This window comes from Mirounga leonina, unplaced genomic scaffold, assembly GCF_011800145.1.
Source record: "Mirounga leonina isolate KUSES-001 unplaced genomic scaffold, KU_Mleo_1.0 Mir_173, whole genome shotgun sequence".
Taxonomy (NCBI): domain Eukaryota; kingdom Metazoa; phylum Chordata; class Mammalia; order Carnivora; family Phocidae; genus Mirounga; species Mirounga leonina.
Window position 1 is genome coordinate 23,135,648 of NW_023270447.1, and position 22,453 is coordinate 23,158,100.

Sequence of the window (22,453 nt, forward strand, 5' to 3'; positions counted from 1 at the left end):
TTTTCTGGTACCACACACATTTTTTCTTTTTCGGTGTTTTTCTACCAATCTTGCAATTTTTTTCCCCATATGAACTTTAGTAGCAAATTGTCTAACTCCAGAACATAGCTTGCTGGTATTTTATTGTAATTGTAGCAAATTTATAAATTAACTTAGGGAGAACTGATATTTTTATAATGCTATAGAATCCTATCCAAGAACATGGGATGTCTTTCCATTTACTTTGAACTTTATTAGTATCTTTCAGGAGTGCTTAAAAATTTTTCCTTATACAGGCTTGCACATTTCTTGTTAAATTTCTTTGTAAGTATTTAAGTACTTAACTACAGTTTGAGGCTGTTGTAAATGGGGTTTTCTGTCATTATAGCCCCTATTTATTGTTTGTTTTTATAAAGGCTATTGATTTTTATGCATTAATTTTATATCCTATTACTTCAATAAATTCTTTTCTTGTTTGAGTTAGTTTTAGTATGATTATCTAGAGTTTTCCCGGTATATTGTCATATCTGCAAATATAGTTTTTTTTTTTTTTCTTTAATCATTCTTATGCCTCTAACTGATTTCTCTTGTCCAATTGCATTGGCTAATTCAGTAGTAACAGACATAGTGGACATTTGTAGCTTGTTCTTGATCATAATGGAAATGGCTCAAATGTTTCTCTATTAAATAAGATACTGGCTTTAGGAGTAATCATTGTGTTGAGAAAGTGTGCATTAATTCTATGTACTGGAGTAGTTTTTTTTTTTTTAAAGATTTTATTTATTTATTTGAGAGAGAGAGTGAGATAGAGAGAGAGAGCATGAGAGGGGGGAGGGTCAGAGAGAGAAGCAGACTCCCTGCCGAGCAGGGAGCCCGATGCGGGACTCGATCCAGGGACTCCAGGATCATGACCTGAGCTGAAGGCAGTCGCTTAACCAACTGAGCCACCCAGGCGCCCCACAAGCGTTATTTTTAAATAGAGTTATAAAAACTTGAGACACAGTTTGGCAGTGCCATGCATACCACTACCGAATAATTTTATCTGAAATGAATTCAAGTCTTTTTATACAGTTTTGAAAATGCATTCTAAACATTTTATATTTATTTTCCTCTCACTTACAACTTTATTTCATACAGACTAATAATAGAACAAATTTTCTTCCCGAGGTTTTCATGAATTGAAGACTTACTCTTGAAATTAATTATTCATTTAGCATACTAGAAAGCTATAGTTATAATATCTTTTTTATTCCCAAGAATGAGGGAAATGAAAATGCCAAAAAGTAATCTATAGTTAACAAAATTCCATATTTTAGGCCTTTAAAAATACATGGAGAGTATTGTATATCAGAGTCTTACCGCCAAGTGATGATTTGTGGTCCGAAACATATATAAATACTCAAGCATATGGACATTGATCTGAAGTTAAAAATGTATTGGTTTTTAAATTATGGGAATGTATTTTAGATAAGTTAATTAGAAGTGTTTTAAAAGAACACAGTTTTCCAATGGGAAATAATTTAATTAAAATTTATTTTTTCTGTATCTTATAATGTGTGTTAATTTACCTTGTTTAGGTATCTAAAATATATTTTTGTATAGATTATATATAGTAACTCTTTTGGTTCTGAAATTCTAAAACTCCTTGAACATATATAGTCTTCATTAAGTATACCTAGTTCTGAATTTTATACTTGTGAAAATGATACCTCTTTATATGACCATTTTATTTTATTTATCAACAATACTTTCAAAATACTGTAGTACGATAATGATGTCTTTTGTTCACACTAGGGTTTAGCTGGACCAGAAGGTAATCCAGGTCCTAAAGGTGTACGAGTAAGTAAACATTTTCATCATTTTGTAAGCATGCTTGCATAAAAATCGAATGAAGTATATAAAATAGGTATCAGTTTCATACTTCCGTAGGAACTTTGAGTGTAATGCCAGTTTAGCCTGAAAAGAAGTACATTTGTTTAATAGATGCTTTCACTGTTAATGGCCACAGAAAGCAGCCTTATAGTAGTAGGTTTTACCTCATTCTTTTCTATTATTTTCTGGCTCCTAGTATAACGTCTGGTATGTTAGAATGGACTCTATCAACATTTGTAGTATAATTTATATATGAACATATACAGACCTAAGAAATCATGATAAAAAATACGAAGAGGCAAAAAAATTTCATATTCATTTCAAGGCTGAGATAATATGATATAAAAACTATCTGCAGTAAAAAAAAATATCTGCAAAGAAGGAAATAAGCTTATTATATCAAGAGTATACCATTGCACTTCAAACCACTAAAGAGTTTAGTCACTTTTAATCATTAAGGAGGTGAAAAAAATTACTGTGATATCTTATGTAGTGTGCTACAAATTAAAATCAAATCTAGTCTGGGAAAAATTAGAAAAAGTAAACTGGAATTTTTGTTTTTAAAATTTACTTTTAAAAGCAAGTTATTTTCCAGAATCTACGTCTATGCCTTATATTATCTAAAATACCTTTTTGAGGGGCACCTGGGTGGCTCAGTCACTTAAGAATCCGACTCTTGATTTCGGCTCAGGTCATGATCTCAGGGTGGGGAGATGGAGCCCCATGTCAGGCTCCGTGCTGGGCGTGGAGCCTGCTTAAGATTCTCTCTCTTCCTCTCCCTCTGCCCCATCCCTCTCTCTCTCTCTTAAAAAATATAACTAAATAAAAAATAAAATACCTTTTTCAAATAAAGCATAAAGTATTTAAACAGTATGTGCTATAATGATGCTTTAAATTTAAAATTTCTAAATAATACTTTCATACGTTTTTCTCTTCTTTTATTTTGCTATCAATCCTGTGAAGTAATTTTACAGATGAGAAAATAGCAAGCTAAGGAATTTACACAAGTTGGCAAAGTCCTAGCTGGCCAAAGAACCAAAGTCTTCTCATATTTAGCTATGTACTCTTTCCTCTATCCTATACTGTCTCTACCCTTTTATTAAGTGAAAATATAATGGAGAAAGGTCATGTATTTTTTTATTAGAAACTATACCAAAAGCACATATTGACTTGGATCTGGGAAGTAGAGAATAGTGGTCAAGAACTGCCTGAGCTTAACATTCTTAAACCATAGTGTCTAGCATATAGAATGCATTTTCTATGCAGACTTTATCATTTTATTGGAATTTGGGAGTCTTTTCTGTGCATGAACTCAAAACTCCAAGACATGTTATTTGGTACCATGTAGTTTTCTCTTACTGTATTTTCTCATCTTGCGTCAGTGATTCCCAAAACCTTTCTAAGTTCTTCTTTATACCACTATATTATACATCCTTTTGTTGCTTTTTTCTTCACTTGTATGGAAACTGTTGTCTATGTTGTAACCCTTTTTAAGTTACAGCTTTAGGTTTCAACAGCCAGCTTTATAAAAGCATTTTTAAAAATAACAAATATGGGGCGCCTGGGTGGCTCAGTTGTTAAGCGTCTGCCTTCCACTCAGGTCATGATCCCAGGGTCCTGGGATCAAGCCCCGCATCGGGCTCCCTGCTCGGCAGGAAGCCTGCTTCTCCCTCTCCTACTCCCCCTACTTGTGTTCCCTCTCTCACTGTGTCTCTCTCTGTCAAATAAATAAATAAAAAATCTTTAAATAAATAAATAAAAAATAACAAATATAATTTATTTTCTGATTGATTTAATTGATTTGATTCTTTAATTTTCCAGCTATCTGTAGCTGGTGATTCTGAAAATATATATAGCATGTCATCATAATCCTAAATGTTTTGATATCAGGAATGTTTTTGGATGCTTCATTTTATAAGAAACTTTTCACATCCTCCACACGCTTGGCTTTTAAGCAAACAAATTATATATGCTTTACTTACTAAAGTTAAGTAAAAGGAAACTAATGGAACTTTGTTTAATTTTCTCTTTTTAAAAAAATTTTCTCTTTTTAAAAAATTTTTGCTTGTTCATACAAACTGTAGAACATAGGGAATTTTAAAAGTGTTTTTGCTTGTCAAAGAAAAATGCTGCTCTTACTATGGCAACACCCAACTAGCTTTCACTCTCAAAGATTAAGTCCCTCCCAAGGTTGTTATTCCAGGCAAAACAGAAATGATTCCTGAGATATTTACTTTAAAAAATTGTAACGTCTACATAACATAAACATTTCCATTTTATCCATTTTTAAGAGTATAGTTTAGTGGTCTTAGTTTGGGCTGCTATGATAGAAATACTACAGACTGGGTGGTTTAAATGACAAACATTTGTATCTCGCAGTTCTGGAATCTAAGAAATTCAAGATCAAGGCACCAGCAGATCAAGTACCTGGTGACGGCCTACTTCATGGGCTGTAGACAGTTGCCTTCTCACTGTATCCTCACATGGCTGAGATAGCAATCACCTCTGATCACATTCATGAGGGCTCACCCTCATGACCTAATTATTTCCCAAAGAGCCCACCTCGGAATACCATCACACTGGGGACTACACTTCAACATATGAATTCAGTCCATATCAGGAGGCATGAAGTACATTCACATTGTTGTGCAGCCATCACCACCATCTACCTTCAGAACTTACCCAGACTGAAACTCCATACCCTTTAAATAGTAACTCCTCATTCTCGCTTCCTCCCAACTTCAGGCAACCATTCTACTTTCTGTCTCTATAAATTTGACTACTGTAGGTACCCATAAAGTGGGATCATGGATGTGGGATCATACAATATCTATCCTTTTGTGACTGGCTTATTTCTCTTAGCCTGATTGTCTTCAGGGTTTGTCCATGTTGTAACGTGTGTCAGAGTTTCCTTCCCTTTTAAGGCTGGATAATATTCCATTGTATGTATATACCATATTTTGTTAATCCATTCATGTGTTAAACATTTGGGGTGCTTCTACCTTTTGGCTATTGTGAATAATGCCATTCTGCTTCTACAAATGACATTTACTTTTAAAAAAATCTGAATTCTTTCTTAATGTGTATTATTATGGAAGCATCCACTCTGAAGTCACCCATTCCCTGATTAAAGTAGCCTTCATAGAATTTAGTCAAAATGGCATCCTGTATCTCTCCTTCAAATTCTCTTATACTTGGGCTTTTCTCTGTATCTGTAAAATGATTCTGCTTTTCCCACCTCCATTTCAGCCTCTCTCTGGTTTGGTGATAATTTTTCTTTCTGTTTTCTCCTCAGAGCTCTAGTTACCTGTAAGGCTTCCAACATGCCTGTCCTACAAACCTTATCTCTTTATGAGCTCTTTCTGTGAGTCTCATCTCTCCAATTCCCTGGTAAGATAATTACATTTGAATGCCTCATCAACACCATAGACTCAAAATGAGTAAGAAAACACCCTCTTTCTACCAAATAGCATTCCTATTCGTTTTCTATATTTCTACCAGTGGTTATCATTTGCTTTTCAGTCCAACTACAAACCTTAGAGTCATCTTTTGCCTCAGTCTTTAGAGACAGTTACAAAGACTGGTTGATCCACTATAAACCTAGTGAATTTTATAGACTAAAAATTTGATTGTATCAAAGCTATGCCTAAATATTTTTTTAATGGCTCACAGTATAAATTCCAAACTTTCCATCATTACATACAAGACTTTTCTTGATGTGGCCACTGCTACCCTTTCCAACCTCACCGCTTGCCTATCATGCATAGAGAACTATTTGCAATTCTGTGTAAATGCCATGTCATGTCATTCCTATTGATTGAATGAATGATAGTACATTGTTAGCTTTGCTCAAATGTTGCCTCTTCTGTGAAGCTTTCCTAAATAATACCTCTGGGTGATGTTGGTCATTCTGCCTCCAAATTTCTGTTGTATTTTGTATTTATCACATCATATATCACATAATCATATTATAAGTATCATATGAAATTATAATTATTTATTTGTATGACCTTCTTTTCTAAAAAACTATGAACTTATTGAGGGCACTGACTTTCATATTCATCTTTTAATTACAGTTCCTGGCATATGATGGGCACTTTTTTTCTCAATATGCAAAACTATTTGACCTAATGTTTATACATATGTATTTATTTAAAAAATAAACATTTATTGGGGCACCTGGGGTGCTGAGTTGGCTAGGCATCTGACTCAATCTGAGCTCAGGTCTTCATTTCAAAGTCATGAGTTCAAGCCCTGTGTTGGGCTCCACAGTGGGTGTGGAGCCTACTTAAAAAACAAAACAAACAAAAAAACCCATTTATCGTGATGATGTGAAAGTCAGTTGAACCTTCTTGGCAGTGTTGCATTGGCAGTTTGAATTGGGATATCCTGGACCAAGGCTGTTTTAGTAACTTTCTCTGGATTTGCTCACAGTTTTTCTTTTACACATGTGAATGGATTTTCTTTATTTTTTAAATTTAAATTCAATTAATTAACATTTAGTGTATTATTAGTTTTGAAGGTAGAGTTCAGTGATTCATCAGTCTTATATAATGCCCCGTGCCCATTACATCACGTGCCCTCCTTAATGTCCATCACCCAGTTACCCTATTCCCCGACCCACCTCCCCTCCAGCAACCCTCAGTTTGTTTCCTATGATTAAGAGTCTCTTGTGGTTTGTCTCCCTCTCTGATTTCATTTTGTTTTATTTTTCTCTGCCTTCCGCTATGATCCCCTGTTTTATTTCTTAAATTCCATATATGAGTGAGATCATATGATAATTGTCTTTCTCTGATTGACTTATTTTGCTTAGCATAATACCCTTTAGTTCCATCCACATCGTTGCAAATGGCAAGATTTCTTTTTTTATTTTATTTTATTTTTTTTATGGTATTCCACATGGTGGGCACTTAAGTAATGTTTTTTGAATCAATGATCCAGGCTCATATTACTTCAAATTTGGACCATTGAAAGAGCCTTCTAACAGGTTTTCCTATATTCATTATTTCTTATCTCATATGTATTCTATATCCTGTCAATAGATTAATGTTTTAGAAATACAACCTAACCTCAGGGCACTACTACAATCCCGTAAAGGCAGTAGCTTCCAGTTGTCTAAAATATAAAGTCTAAAATTCTTAGCTTGAAATTTAAAGGTCTCCTTAATCTAGTCTCCAAACTATCATACACTTTATCTTTTAAATTGATGAAGAGATTTTTATTTGCCACAGAGATATAACTAAAGTATGTTAGGATAAAGTACATTGCGTTGTTATTTATATATACCCCTTATTGTCAGACCAGTTGGAATCTTCTTTAGGATACAATGGATCTTTGCTCTTCTCCAAAGCATCTTACAGGTATAATGTTATCCGTTACTATTTACAGACACTTCCTGAAGTTCTTTGTTTCCACTTCCTATAATTCTTCTGCTTGGAGTTTCCTTTCTCCATCCTCTGTTTGTCAGGATTTTATCTACTCTGTATGCCTATCTCAAGTGCCAGTCTCTTTTGAAGTGTTTTTTTATTGCCTTTACCTTCTGCCACGTTGGAATGAATCTCTTCTTCCTCTGTACTAAGTATTTTTGGTACTTCCATTCTGCCTTACATTTTAGTTAATTATATATTTTCTTCCCACTATAAAATTCAACAAAGAAAAGGATTTGGTCTTGATTTTCATTGGTCACTGTGTCTTAAGTTATGTTCCCTACTTTTTTTTTTTTTTAATGAAAAGATTGATCTGTAACTTCTGGAAGGAGGTGATAAAGCAAGGGCACGAAGTTATTTATTCTGTTATGCCTTAGAGTTTCATATTATTATGAACAAATTTATGATCTCTATTTGGAATTACTTGCAGGGTAAGTATTCACATGAAATAATATAAAGATTATTTGCTTACTCTAAGGGTTTTATTGGCTCTCCTGGAGAAGTGGGACAACTGGGACCTGAAGGAGAAAGAGTAAGTCCATTTCCTTCAAATATTATTTCTAAAGTGATATGCTTATAATAGTACAACAGAGTTTATAAGCTCACATATCAGGCAGGTAATCTTATGGAGTGAAGCAAGCCGGCTTTAAGAAAAATCACCTACCAGAAATATAATTAGACTCTCTGCAATTTTACTGAATTTTGTTTTAAGGAAGTAAGGTGATACAAATATATATGGTTAGCTATTTTAAATTCAATTTTTAAAAAACACAAGTTGAAATATTAAACTGTCTAATTATGAAAATTGTATTTTATAATTCATTAATCTTTAAGCATAAGCTCTTGACAGGTCTTATATTTTATAGTATAACATACAGTAAATAATTAAGCCTCAGAAGATATATTTTTTGTTTAATAATGGAAGATAGCTGTTCATAAATGTAGGTATGAGACAGATACCTACTGTGAATAAAGGAAGGTACTTGTGAATAAAGATAGAATCTTTGCAAATGGTTGTCTTAAAACAGTTAATTAAGATAGGTACAGAGTTCTGGCATTCCAACTCCATCATGTCTAGTTGTCAGTGTTGTATGCAGTTCATTGGTTTCTATTTGTATTCTTTCATTTTACTGTCAGTATTCATTGAAAAAATAGAACTGAACAATATTAGGTTTGAAAATAGAGAATCATATTCAGAATTTAGCATTCAATACTATTATTATAGGTGTGCTATTCAAGCCAGAGTTTTCATTTCTAGAAACTGGTTTTTGCAAGTGAAAGTAAACCTGATTATTCTTTGCTGGATGAATTTTTCAAATATATAGTTTGAATGAATTATATCACATTTTCCTGTAATCACTTGTGAATTTCCTGACAGAGGAGAAATATTCAGAGTTTAAATGTGCTTCAGTGACAATCAAAATGTCCAGTCTTCTTTGTTGAGATGAGGTGAAGATTTTCCCTTGGTGAATATACGTCATTTCTTTCACTTGCAGAAATATCTTCAGTGTGATCCCACAACTAAGCTACTTAATTGCCATGTGATACAGCACATTTATAGATCATGTTTCCAGTCTATTCATGCAAAGAATTGAACTGCTTCTCATTGACCAAAGGAGTATATACAGTTTACATTGTTGTTACTCTGCTGCTCATGATATAATACTTCCCTGACCTTATTTCTAGTTAGTAATGTAATAAATAAAGCAAAATTATATATTCTTGCAAAATGATATCAACTTGAATTTAAGGATCCCATCACTGACCAACATTAGGCACACTGCCTGTAATCATGCTCACTAGTTTTGACCAGTCTGTGTGAAAATATTAACACCTGTCTCAAATCATAAATATAAGACAATTTTGTGATATTATGACTATCATGGATAACATGTCCTAATATTATTTGGCTACTTCAAATTTTTCATTATAACTATGAATAATAAAAAAACTATGAATAATATAGCTAACTGGGTGTTGTTATTATGTTATAAACTGTGTATGTGTAGAGAAGAGAGTAAAGAAGAAGAGTAGAGAAGAGCAGACAAAAAGAGTATATAATGCTAATCATTCCTGAAAACAAAGAGAAAAATTCCTTCCTGGGAGTCAGTAATGTACATCTGTGTATATATATCTATATGACAAAGTGCTTATATAATTTTGTCTGTATTATCCTTGGGTTTCCTGCAGAGATTTTGTAGAGCTACTGAAGTTATAAAAAATAATTACCTTATTTTTTGAAAAAATGGTTGGCTATATTATGTAAAAATATATAAAGTCTTAATGAAATGAGACCTTAGATAAGTATTTATCAAACACTGTTGAACTGAAAGTGGATGGATTACTTCAATTAATGATATCTTCTAATTTATCTGTATGTACTATAAATCCCAAGCTACATAGTTCTGGCAGATATCTTAGTCTCTAAGGCTTCTAAGTGATTCTAAGTCTCAACATGATTATATCAGTGAGGATATTTTGGACTGTCAGTAACAGAAAACCCCAACTCAAACGGGCTTAAAAATGAGGAAATTTTTAATAATGATGGTAATGATAATAGCAAACAGTTTACTGAATGGTTATATATATGCAAGGCATTATGCAAATACTTTATATGAATTAACTCCTTTAGTGCTCACAAAACCCAGTAAGATATGTACTATTATTATTATTCTCACTGTAGATGAAAAAATTTGAGGCATACAGAGAGAAAGACTTATCTAAGACTATATACAGGTAATAAGAGCAGAGCTAGGATTTGAACACATGTTCGGCTCCAATGCTTGCGTGTTTATGTATTATGCCCTACTGCTTCCTACATGACCAGAAATCTATAGGTTAGGTGGGAGTTAGGCACAATATGATCTTGAGCACGGTGATATCATCTTTCTGCTTTGCCTTGCCTAATGTTGGCTTTACACTAAGGCAGGTTTCCCATATAACTGCTGAATTGCCGTGCAAGAGCTAACTGTGCTTTTCATTTATGTCCAGCCAGAGAGATAGGGAGACAGAGATGAGGTGATTGTCCCTTAGGCTTTGGAAAAGTAAGACCTTCCTGTTTATCTGGTTGTGCCAGCTTTGGTTGTATGCCTACCTCTGGACAGATAACTATGGGGAATGTCAGGATCCCATTTTAAAGTACAGATAGGATACATTCCAGAATAAAATCAAGATGCTGTTATGAAGAAGAAAAGGAGACACTTCAGTTAAATTAATATATTGAAGCTTTTCTGAATGTCATACCAGCTTAAAGAACAATTCATTTTTCTCTTCGTCATACTTCATTAATTGATGTTTGAGAAAAAAAAGATCTGTAATATCTAACTCATTCATTTTTTTCAACACATATTTATTTTTGACTTTTATATATTCTAGGGTGTTCCTGGGATCCGGGGAAAGAGGGGTCTTAAGGGAAGACAGGTAATTCAACTTTTGTCTTTTGAGGTTCAGTTCTGAGAAATATAATCTGATTATGTGCATATTTCTCACCTATACAAATATAAATGTAGTTTGTTCTTGTTGCCTACAATTTATCTCATTCAACAGAATTTAACTTTTGCTACCTTAACAGTCTATCAAATAATACCTGAGATTGTGAAGGAAATCTTAGATTAAAAAATAATGAAATTTAATGCTCCTAAACCATTTAACAGACCAGTGTAAAGGACCTTTATCTCTATGACAAGGAACTAAAATGTCAGAGAAAATACATGAACATTTAAAACACTAATGATAGCACTATTCACCCTCATGTTTTACTGGTTTTAAAAATGCCTGCTTCAGATATTAGCTCAAAAATTAGTTCACTACAGCTTCTTATATTTTCAGATTTAAGAAAATCAAGGAAAGTGAATTTTGCCAGATAATATAATAATTTCAGAGATGGGTAGAAATTTTGACATCAACCCATGCCCCCATCATTTAACAAATGAGAAAACTGTGGTTCAGGGAAGCATCCCCCTGTTATCCTGGCTGAGTTAGTAAAGCTACCTAGCCACCTCCTTGTCCCTTGTGTTGTGTTTACTGCTACCCACAGGTCTTTATTAGGGTAGCACTTTTTGTGCTGCACTGTGTTTTCTTTTTTTTTTTTTTTTTAAGATTTTATTTATTTATTTGACAGAGAGACACAGCAAGAGAGGGAACATAAGCAGGGGGAGTGGGAGAGGGAGAAGCCGGCTTCCCGCCGAGCAGGGAGCCCGATGTGGGACTCGATCCCAGAATCCTGGGATCATGACCTGAGCCGAAGGCAGACGCTTAACGACTGAGCCACCCAGGCACCCCTTTGTTTTCTAATCTATAAGGAAGGAAATTGGGTTTTTCATAACAGCTTTTCTAAAATGTTGGTGTATGTAAATAAAACCTTGATGATAATTGTAAAAGATTACAAACCTCACCAGAATATTCATGTCCTTTTAAAGCATTTTATTCTTGCGCTTTGCAGTATTTCTTGAAGGTAGATTAGAATAGGTATTAATATCACTGTTACATAATTGAGGAGAATGAGGCTCAGTGACGTTTAGAGATTTGCTCTGAATTCCATGGGTAATGGTGGTAAAATCAAGAATTGATCTCAGCTCCTCTGCATATAAATCCAGGATCCTTTTCCTTACTCAGTATTTCTGCTCTCTGTGACTCACACTGCTTACAATTGCATGATTCATGTTTTCATGACAGTTGGCCAAAATGTGATAAAATTATTTTAAAGTTTCACTTTAAAAATTTCAGTTTATTAAGATAAGTTTACCAAACTGTCAAGAAATTAAAAATAAGCCAACCATTTTGTTTTCTTACATTTATATTCAGCTTTAAAGCTAATCTTCTAGCATTTCTAACCACAGAAACTGCCACCATCACCACCTGCATTTTTAATTCTTATGCACTCTGATAAATATTTTGCATGCCATCTCATTTGATTACACTTCTTATACTGCAAAATGTTATGTAACTTCTTTTTGTTTAAGCCCTCATTCACACACCCCAATAGAATAGCTCTCTAATTATCATGTTCAAATATCTAATTTAAATATGCAGATGTGGGCTGTCTCAAAATTGACAGTAGGTGAAATTTATCTTTTTTACTCTTGTCTTCTCCATTCTTTGTCTTTATTTTTTTCCATCCTCCTCCTATCAAAGTATGACATCAGTAAAAGAATAATAAAGTTATTTATGGTATTATATAAATTATTTCTAATGCTTCAACTGTTACTTTACCCATTAGTAATTATATTTTAAGTGTAGTTTAAGACAAAATAAATAATCTACAATGGTGGAATTTTAGGGATTGTTGAAAAAATAGAGCATTTTCCCAAAGCCCCTGTGATATATCACTTACATAGCTACCAGCTTCATTTAGCAATATGGCTGGTTTTATATAGATATTAACTTTATCTTGGAAATGTATAGGTGATTTCCAGTTTCCTGCTCCATCATGAACTCAAATTATCCATGGAAATTTATAGATAACTTCTGGTTTTTTGCTCCCTAGAGAATTATAAAATTATCCAACAGATGTTATTGCATTCAAAAGAGGAGTTCAAGAAAACTGTGGAAAAAATAATGGATAGAATGATTACTGGGTTGATTACTCTGTTCTTTACAAAATTTGTAAAGTTTTATTGCTTTAAAAACATATGCCCTTCTCACAGACTTAGATCCTTGGGAAGATTATATTTGAAAAACATATGTACCTCATTTTTCCTAAATAGTGTTTATAGTAGAAAATCTGGTGCTATAATATGTCATGTATGTTATATGTACTTTTGTTTTTACCACAAAATGATTTGGCCATGTTTATGAGGAAATCACAGTACTTAAAGTAAGATACAGTTACAGCCACAAGTCAAATTATGCCAAGGCTGACCTCAGACACTGTTCTAGAATAGTATCTTATGTATAAATGCTCCCCTATGTTCTGTTTATTATAAGTAAAATCATCTTCAAATAGCTTTGGCATTAAGTAAGGGCAAACCATATTAGCATGGGATATTATGCATTATGGGACACTTGTATTTCAATTTAGATGATTAAAATTCCCTGAGAAGAATGGTTACTTATTACTGTTTTAATAACAGTAAAAGGAAAATATCTTTTGATGAGTTATCCACTCTCTGATGTAGAAAATATTAGGTGTGTGGAATACAAATTTGGCCATTTTTTTCTTGGCAATTTATTAAATTATGTATAGTATTTGTTATTATATATGAAGTAGATATTCAAATACAGAGGCAGAACTAAAGCATTTCAGCCTACCATAAAGAAGAGGACAAAACCTATAATATCTGAAAGAATATAACAGAAACCATGGAAATACTGAAATCTAAAAGTACTTGTATCTAAGAAACTTTTGGCTATACATATGTCAAAGACTGTTACTTCCAATTTTCAGCTGACTTCAGAGATATTTAGAAGTGTGGATTCATGCTTTATTAGGGTACTGCTATGTGGATTCCATGTTATTTCATTTACTATCATTAGTATGAATGTTATTAGATGTACTTTATTATAATCATCACTCCCCTTTAATTAATCTGATTATTCTTTCTGTGTGTTAAATTAGCTCATTTCCTCAAATTTTAGGTAGATAGAAGTATGCAGTCTTACAAACATAGAATATGATTCAGTTTGAAGTAATTTTTATAATGTAATTTGTAGAAAATTAATAATTCTTTTTTAGATAACTCCTTAAGTTTTATCTAATATTTTATTTTATTTTTATTTATTTATTTATTTATTTTTTAAAGATTTTATTTATTTGACACAGAGAGAGAGACACAGCGAGAGAGGGAACACAAGCAGGGGGAGTGGGAGAGGGAGAAGCAGGCTTCCCGCGGAGCGGGGAGCCTGATGCGGGGCTCGATCCCAGGACCCTGGGATCATGACCTGAGCCGAAGGCAGACACTTAACGACTGAGCCACCCAGGCGCCCCAGTTTTATCTAATATTTTACACAGGTTTTTAAAGTCTCTGAAATTAAGGCCGGAAGCTGGTAAAATAAATTACTTCACTTTCTGTATTATGTATGTATGAAACACTTTGACAGTCAAAATTGACATAGAAAACTTCAAAAATCCAAGTTCAGGCCTTTCTAAATATTAATCAAGATGAGCTATTGAGTTGGTTTCTAATCTGTGTACTAAAGCTGTGTGTTTGATATGAAGTTTACCAAAATATTAATATCTATGTCTCTCTCTTATATATATAGACATCATATGCTATGTACATATAGTGCAGAAACATAGAGGAGTAGTAAAAATCCTGTTCAAAATTGTTCGGTTCTGAAATTGTTGCTATCAATCATACACTCACACTGCTGGCCAAATCATCACTTATTTTCCTGAATAAACACTAAGTATGGAATTAAGTTGTTGTGAACCAGCCTCCTTAGTGATTTCTGTATTTTTTTTAATAAAATGATAGGCCTACAAGTAAGAGATATCTTCTCCTAAATAGTATAAATATTATATGAACTCTTTTGAAAATGGAAACATTTCAAAATAGCATATTATTTTGGTTGTTCAAGAGTTATTTAGTATTTAGTCTTATACTGCTATTTTTAAATTTAATGTTTGGGTTAAAAGTTATTTCATTTTAAATCTTACTTCCCAGAAACTTTTCCCCAAAATAAAACGTTGTATTTATTCAGTGTTTACGGATTGATTTGATATTTATAACACAATGTGTTTTTATTTTTTCAACCAGGAAAAGTAAGAAAACTGGTTTTATTGGAAACTTGGTATATTTTAGGATCAGAGTATATAAAAGTAGTTATATTAACAAATTTATTTGTTCTTTGGTCTTACATTGTTGGCATTTCAGAATTTTTTCTTCCCTGTACTATAAGCTATTTTTGACTTCAAGATTTTAGGATAAGGTATTTACTAATTATCATTACAATTATTTTTAAAGACCTCATGTAGTCAGTTACATATTAGTAAATATTTATGTACTCATGCTTTTGGGCATTGAGATATTATAGTTCTTACCTCTTTATTTCCTCCCCTCTTTCACTCCCTACATATTATAATCGGATCAAAATCCTTACTGTCAGTTAATATTAGAGAAGAGACATGGGGCTCTAAGTGCTATTCGTCCATTCTTTTTGCTGTCTCTGGGTAGCTTGAATTGATCTCAATTTCTTTCTCAAGAGATCTCTGATAAAAACAAGGTAGTAGACAATCTTTATTGGCCAGGACTCTTTTAAATACCATAGAACTACCATTCTATTTTATATGCTTTACTGTCTTTATTTGAAAAACTTCTTGGAACATATCTGATGAGCCAGATTCTTTAAAAGCATAAGTCATCCACTGATATATAATAGAAAAGAAGAATGCTATTAAAGAAAGAGAGAGAAGGCAGAGAGCGGTTTCATATATATTTGTTAACATCAGATTTTATACGTATTACCTAATTGTAAGCAGCTTTTTTTTAATGCAAAGTTTTCAAACTTCATTCTTGAGTGCCACAGTCAGGAAATTCTACAGTTGCTAAAAAAAAAAAAAAGCATTTTACATGGCTCCCGGATTGATTTAATCAGTAGTCTCTTTGTTGTACTAAGTAGGTTATGCAAATTTATATGACTCCACAGATCTAAAATATTTATGCCAGAACTGACTTGTCGGGATTTAAGATAAAAATGAAATTGGAGCTGGAATTTACTCTCAACAATGCCTAGAAAATTGTTGTCAAAGTATAGAGGTTTGTTTTTTTTTTTTTTTACAAAGAGTAGAAGTGTTTTTTTAATATCTAATTTATTTATTTATTTATTTATTATGTTATGTTAATCACCATACATTACCTCATTAGTTTCTGATGTAGTGTTCCATGATTCATTGTTTGTGTATAACACCCAGTGCTCCATGCAGTATGTGCCCTTTTTTTTTTTGTAGTTTTTAATTTTATTATGTTATGTTAGTCACCATACAATACATCATTAGTTTTTGATGTAGTGATCCACGATCCATTGTTTTCGTGTAACACCCAGTGCTCCATGCAGTACGTGCCCTCCTTAATACCCATCACTGGGCTAACCAATCCCCCCTCCCCCCTCCCCTCTAGAACCCTGTTTGTTTCTCAGGTCCATAGTCTCTCATGGTTCATCTCTCCCTCCAATTCCCCCCCCCCATTTTTCCCTTCCTTCTCCTAATGTCTTCCATGCTATTCCTTATGTTCCACAAATAAGTGAAACCATATGATAATTGACTTTCTCTGCTTGACTTATTTCACTTAGCATAATCTCCTCCAGTCCCATCCATGTTGATGTAAAAGTTGGGTATTCATCTTTTCTGATGGCTGAGTAATATTCCATTGTATATATGGACCACATCTTCTTTATCCATTCATCTGTTGAAGGGCATCTCAGCTCTTTCCACAGTTTGGCTATTGCGGACATTGCTGCTATGAACATTGGGGTGCATATGGCCCTTTTTTTCAATACATCTGTGTCTTTGGGGTAAATACCCAGTAGTGCAATTGCTGGGTCATAGGGTAGCTCTATTTCTAAATTTTTGAGGAATCTCCACACTGTTTTCCAAAGTGGCTGTTATCAACTTGCATTCCCACCAACAGTGTAAGAGGGGTCCCCTTTCTCCACAACCTCTCCAACATTCGTTGTTTCTTTCCCTGTCCATTTTGGCCATTCTAACTAGTGTAAGGTGGTATCTCAGTGTGGTTTTGATTTGGATTTCCCTGATGGCTAATGATGATGAACATTTTTTCATGTGTCTGTTAGCCATTTGTATGTCTTCTTCAGAGAAGTGTCTGTTCATCTCTTCTGCCCACTTTTTGACTTGATTATTTGTTTTTTGGGTGTTGAGTTTGAGAAGTTCTTTATAGATCTTGGATACCAGGCCTTTATCTGTAGTGTCATTTGCAAATATCTTCTCCCATTCTGTGGGTTGCCTCTTTGTTTTGTTGACTGTTTCCTTTGCTGTGCAGAAGCTTTTTATCTTGATGAAGTCCCAAAAGTTCATATTTGCTTTTGTTTCACAAGCTTTTGGAGATGTATCTTGAAAGAAGTTGCTGTGGCCGATGTCAAAGAGGTTGCTGCCTATGTTCTCCTCTAGGATTTTGATGGATTCCTGTCTCACATTGAGGTCTTTTATCCACTTTGAGTTTATCTTTGTGAGTGGTGTTAGAGAATGGTCGAGTTTCATTCTTCTGCATGTGGCTGTCCAATTTTCCCAGCACCATTTATTGAAGAGACTGTCTTTTTTCCATTGCATGTTTTTTCCTGCTTTGTCAAAGATTATTTGACCATAGAGTTGAGGGTCCATATCTGGGTTCTCTATTCTGTTCCATTGGTCTGTATGTCTGTTTTTGTGCCAGTACCATGCTGTCTTGGTGATCACTGCTTTGTAATATAGCTTGAAATCGGGCAACGTGATGCCCCCAGCTTTGTTTTTCTTTTTCAACATCTCCTTGGCGATTCAGGGTCTTTTCTGATTCCATACAAATTTTAGGATTGTTTGTTCCAGCACTTTGAAAAATGTCATTGGAATTTTGATCGGGATGGCACTGAAGGTATAAATTGCTCTGGGTAGCATAGACATTTTAACAATGTTTATTCTTCCGATCCATGAGCATGGAATATTTTTCCATCTTTTTGTGTCTTCTTCAATTTCTTTCATGAGTGTTTTGTAGTTCCTAGAGTATAGATCCTTTATCTCTTTGGTTAGGTTTATTCTGAGGTATCTTATGGTTTTTGGTGCTATTGTAAATGGAATCGTTTCTTTAATTTCTCTTTCTACAGTTGCGTTGTTAGTGTATAAGAAAGCAACTGATTTCTGTGCATTGATTTTGTATCCTGCCACATTACTGAATTGCTGGATGAGTTCTAGTAATTTGGGGGTGGAGTCTTTTGGGTTTTCCACGTAAAGTATCATGTCGTCTGCAAAAAGAGAGAGTTTGACTACTTCTTTGCCAATTTGAATATCTTTTATTTATTTTTGTTGTCTGATTGCTGTTGCTAGGACTTCTAGTACTATGTTGAACAACAGCGGTGAGAGTGGGCACCCATGACGTGTTCCTGATCTTAAGGGAAAGGCTCTCAGCTTTTCCCCATTGAGAATGATATTCGCTGTGGGTTTTTCATAGATGGATTTTATGAGCTTGAGGAATGTTCCCTCTATCCCTATACTCTGGAGAGTTTTAATCAGGAAAGGATGTTGTATTTTGTCAAATGCTTTTTCTGCATCAATTGAGAGGACCATGTGGTTCTTCTCCCTCCTCTTATTAATGTGTTCTATCACACTGATTGATTTGTGAATGTTGAACCAAACTTGCAGCCCAGGAATAAATCCCACTTGGTCGTGGTGGATGATCCTTTTAATGTATTGTTGGATCCTATTAGCTAGGATTTTGTTGAGGATTTTGGAATCCATATTCATCAGGGATATCGGTCTGAAATTCTCCTTTTTTGATGGGGTCTTTGCCTGGTTTGGGGATTAAGGTAATGCTGGCCTCATAGAATGAGTTTGGACGTTTTCCTTCTGTTTCTATTTTTTGAAACAGCTTCAGTAGAATAGGTATTATTTCTTCTTTGATTGTTTGGTAGAATTCCCCAGGGAATCCATCAGGCCCTGGACTCTTGTGTTTTGGGAGGTTTTTGATCACTGCTTCAATCTCGTTACTGGTTATTGGCCTATTCAGGTTGTCAATTTCTTCCTGTTCCAGTCTTGGCAGCTTATAGGTTTCCAGGAAGGCCTCCATTTCATCCAGATTGCTCAGTTTATTGGCATATAGTTGTTGATAATAATTTCTAGTAATTGTTTCTATTTCCTTGGTGTTAGTCGTGATCTTTCCCCTTTCATTCATAATTTTATTAATTTGGGTCCTTTCTCTTTTCTTTTGGATAAGTCTGGCCAGTGGTTTATCGATCTTATTAATTCTTTCAAAGAACCAACTTCTAGTTTCGTTTATCTGATCTACTGTGTTTCTGGTTTCTAATTCATTGATTTCTGCTCTAATTTTAATTATTTCTCTTCTAATGCGTGGCTTAGGCGTCATTTGTTGCTTTTTCTCTAGTTCTTTAAGGTGTAGAGTTAGTTGGTGAATTCGGGATTTTTCTATTTTTTTTGAGTGAGGCTTGGATGGCTATGTATTTCCCCCTTAGGACCGCCTTTGCAGTATCCCATAGGTTTTGGACCGATGTGTTTTCGTTCTCATTGATTTCCATGAATTGTTTAAGTTCTTCTTTGATTTCTTGGTTGACCCAAACATTCTTGAGCAGAGTGGTCTTTAGCTTCCAAGTGTTTGAATTTCTGCCAAATTTTTTCTTGTGATTGAGTTCCAGTTTTAGAGCATTGTGGTCTGAGAATATGCAGGGAATAATCTCAATCTTTTGGTATCGGTTGAGACCTGATTTGTGACCCAGTATATGGTCTATTCTGGAGAAAGTTCCATGTGCGCTCGAGAAGAATGAGTATTTTGTTGTTTTAGGGTGGAATGTTCTGTAAATCATCTATGAGGTCCATCTGGTCCAATGTATCATTCAAAGCTCTTGTTTCCTTGTTGATTTTCTGCTTAGATGATCTGTCCATTGCTGAGAGTGGAGTATTGAGGTCTCCTACAATTAATGTATTGTTATCAATATGACTCTTTATTTTGGTTAACAGTTGGCTTATGTGTATGGCTGCTCCCATGTTGGGGACATAGATATTTACAATTGTTAGATCTTCTTGTTGGATAGACCCTTTAAGAATGATATAGTGTCCTTCTGTGTCTCTTATTACAGACTTTAGTTTAAAATCTAATTTGTCTGATATAAGAATTGCTACCCCAGCTTTCTTTTGAGGTCCCCTGGCATGGAAGATGGATCTCCATCCCTTTACTTTCAGTCTGGATGTATCTTTAGGTTCAAAATGAGTCTCTTGTAGACAGCATATGGATGGGTCCTGTCTTTTTATCCAATCTGCAACCCTGTTCCATTTTATGGGAGCATTTAGACCATTCACGTTGAGAGTGGTTATTGAAAGATATGAATTAATTGTCATCATGTTGCCTGTGAAGACGTTGTTTTTATAGATTGTCCCTGTAAATTTCTGTTGTAGATCACTCTTGGGGTCTCTCTCCTTTTATAGAACCTCCCTTAATATTTCTTGCAGGGCCGGCTTAGTGGTCACATATTCTTTCAACTTCTGCCGGTCGTGGAAGCTCTGCATCTCTCCATCCATTCTAAATGAAAGCCTTGCTGGATAAAGTATTCTTGGCTGCATGTTCTTCTCATTTAGTACTCTGAATATGTCTTGCTAGGCCTTTCTGGCTTGCCAGGTCTCTGTGGATAGGTCTGACGTTATTCTGATGTTCCTCCCTCTGTACGTAAGGAATCTCTTCCCCCTAACTGCCCTTAAGATGGTTTCCTTGGTTCTAAGATTTGCAAGTTTTACTATTACATGCCGGGGTGTTGGCCTGTTTTCCTTGATCTTAGGAGGGGTCCTCTCTGCCTCCAGGACTCGAATGTTTGTTTCATTCCCCAGATTAGGGAAGTTCTCAGCTACGATTTGCTCAAATACATCTTCTAGCCCTCTCTCTCTCTCCACTCCCTCCGGGATTCCAATTATTCTGACATTGGAACACTTCATGGTGTCACTTATTTCTCTGATTCTATTTTCATGGATTCTGAGTTGTTTTTCCCTGGCCTCCTCTTTTCCCTTTTTATCTATTATACTGTCTTCCAGATCACTTATTCTCTCTTCTTTCTCAATTACCCTAGCTGTTAGATTATCTAGATTGGATTGGATCTCATTGATAGCATTTTTAAGTTCTGCCAATTCACCTTTTATTTCTGCCCTTAGAGACTCTATGTTGCCATTAATTGATTTCTCCATTCTAGCCATTGTCTTCACAATTGCTAGCCTGAATTCCATCTCCGACATCTTGCATCCATTAGTGAATTGGCAGCATAAGTCATAATCTCTGAGTCTTTTCTGTTGTGGGGGCTCCTCCTCCTAGTCATTCTGTTGATGGGTGTTTGAGGGAATGTATAGAGTCCAAATTATTGACCAGAACCCAAGCAAGATGCAGCTGTTTTCTTGGGACCTTAGGATTGCTGGCCTCTTGTTTTCCCAGACTGTCTTCTGCGGGAGGGGCCTGCCGCGCTGTTACTCAGGAACCCTGTTTGGGTGGAGTTGCCCTGCACCCCTGTGGTGGGGATGGGCTCAGCGGGAATCAGTTTTTGGGGCTTTTGTTCTCTGGCACCTTTCCCTGGCGGCTTTCCGCGTCTCCTCCGCCAGTCAGAGCAGAAGAGACCGTTTCCAACCCTCTGCCTCAGAGCAGAGAGACCGCAGTCTGTTCTTCAGTGAGCTCTCCAGGCCACACCGTCTCCGTTTCTGTCCGTGCTGCTATAAACTGCAGCGGCCTGGGTTGTGCGCCCCTCCGCAGCGCTCCCAGTCCTACCTCCAGGTCGGGGCACGTCTTGGCTCTTTGTGCTTCTAAAACCGCCAGCCGCTCCCAGTTCGTGTGCGGGCAACTCCGCCGCTTGGGGTTTCCACCCCGGGGGCTGCAGTTCACCGGCGCGACCCCGGCACACCAGGTTTCCATCTCGGAGGCTGCAGTTCGCGTGCGCATGACTGTCGCCAGTATAGAGGATTTTGAAGGAGTTTTTCAGATCTGATAGGAGTAGATTATAAATAATCAAATCATATTACATTAAAGTTTGACAAAGAAAAATTATACTCAGTTTTCTTCTGATGCAAATCAAAATATCATAGCCTTAGAATGGCAGACAAAATAACACCCTTAAGGCACCTGCACTTCAGAGATGTTTACTTTTCTAACTATAGAAAGGAGTGTCTCCTCCTCTTTTCTCATACATCTTTCTGTTAGAAGAATCTATTTAAAGTAAACTGTATTTTGGCTTCTAACTCCAGTGTTAGAATTTCAGAATATAAAATCCTTCTGTTGGACATCTGTTATTAGCTTCTATCCTTAGCCCAAGACAGTCTTAACTACGTATTGCATAATAGTGTCTCAGATACATACATTTTATCAAGAATTTGGAGACTGTGTTTTCTTTGTTCGAAGAAAAAGTCATAGTTAATATGATTATGGAGAAAGTACTACTGTTGCTAGAGCATTCTGGAAAAAAATGTTATTAATTTTTAAGTGATTCTGTCTCTTTCAGAAAAAATGTATTTTCTGATTTTTACTTACTGGTTGTAGTCTGTAGTGACTATATTT

General features: G+C 35.0%; 1 protein-coding gene across 1 annotated transcript in view; it reads left to right on the top strand.

The window, feature by feature from the left end:
* COL24A1 (collagen type XXIV alpha 1 chain) overlaps positions 1–22,453 on the top strand; it is a 391,807-nt gene that overhangs the window by 99,497 nt on the left and 269,857 nt on the right. Inside the window, exons 11-13 of the mRNA XM_035018127.1 lie at positions 1,774–1,818; positions 7,756–7,809; positions 10,653–10,697. Coding sequence (XP_034874018.1) covers positions 1,774–1,818; positions 7,756–7,809; positions 10,653–10,697 — 144 coding nt within the window. The remainder of the gene's footprint in view (positions 1–1,773; positions 1,819–7,755; positions 7,810–10,652; positions 10,698–22,453) is intronic.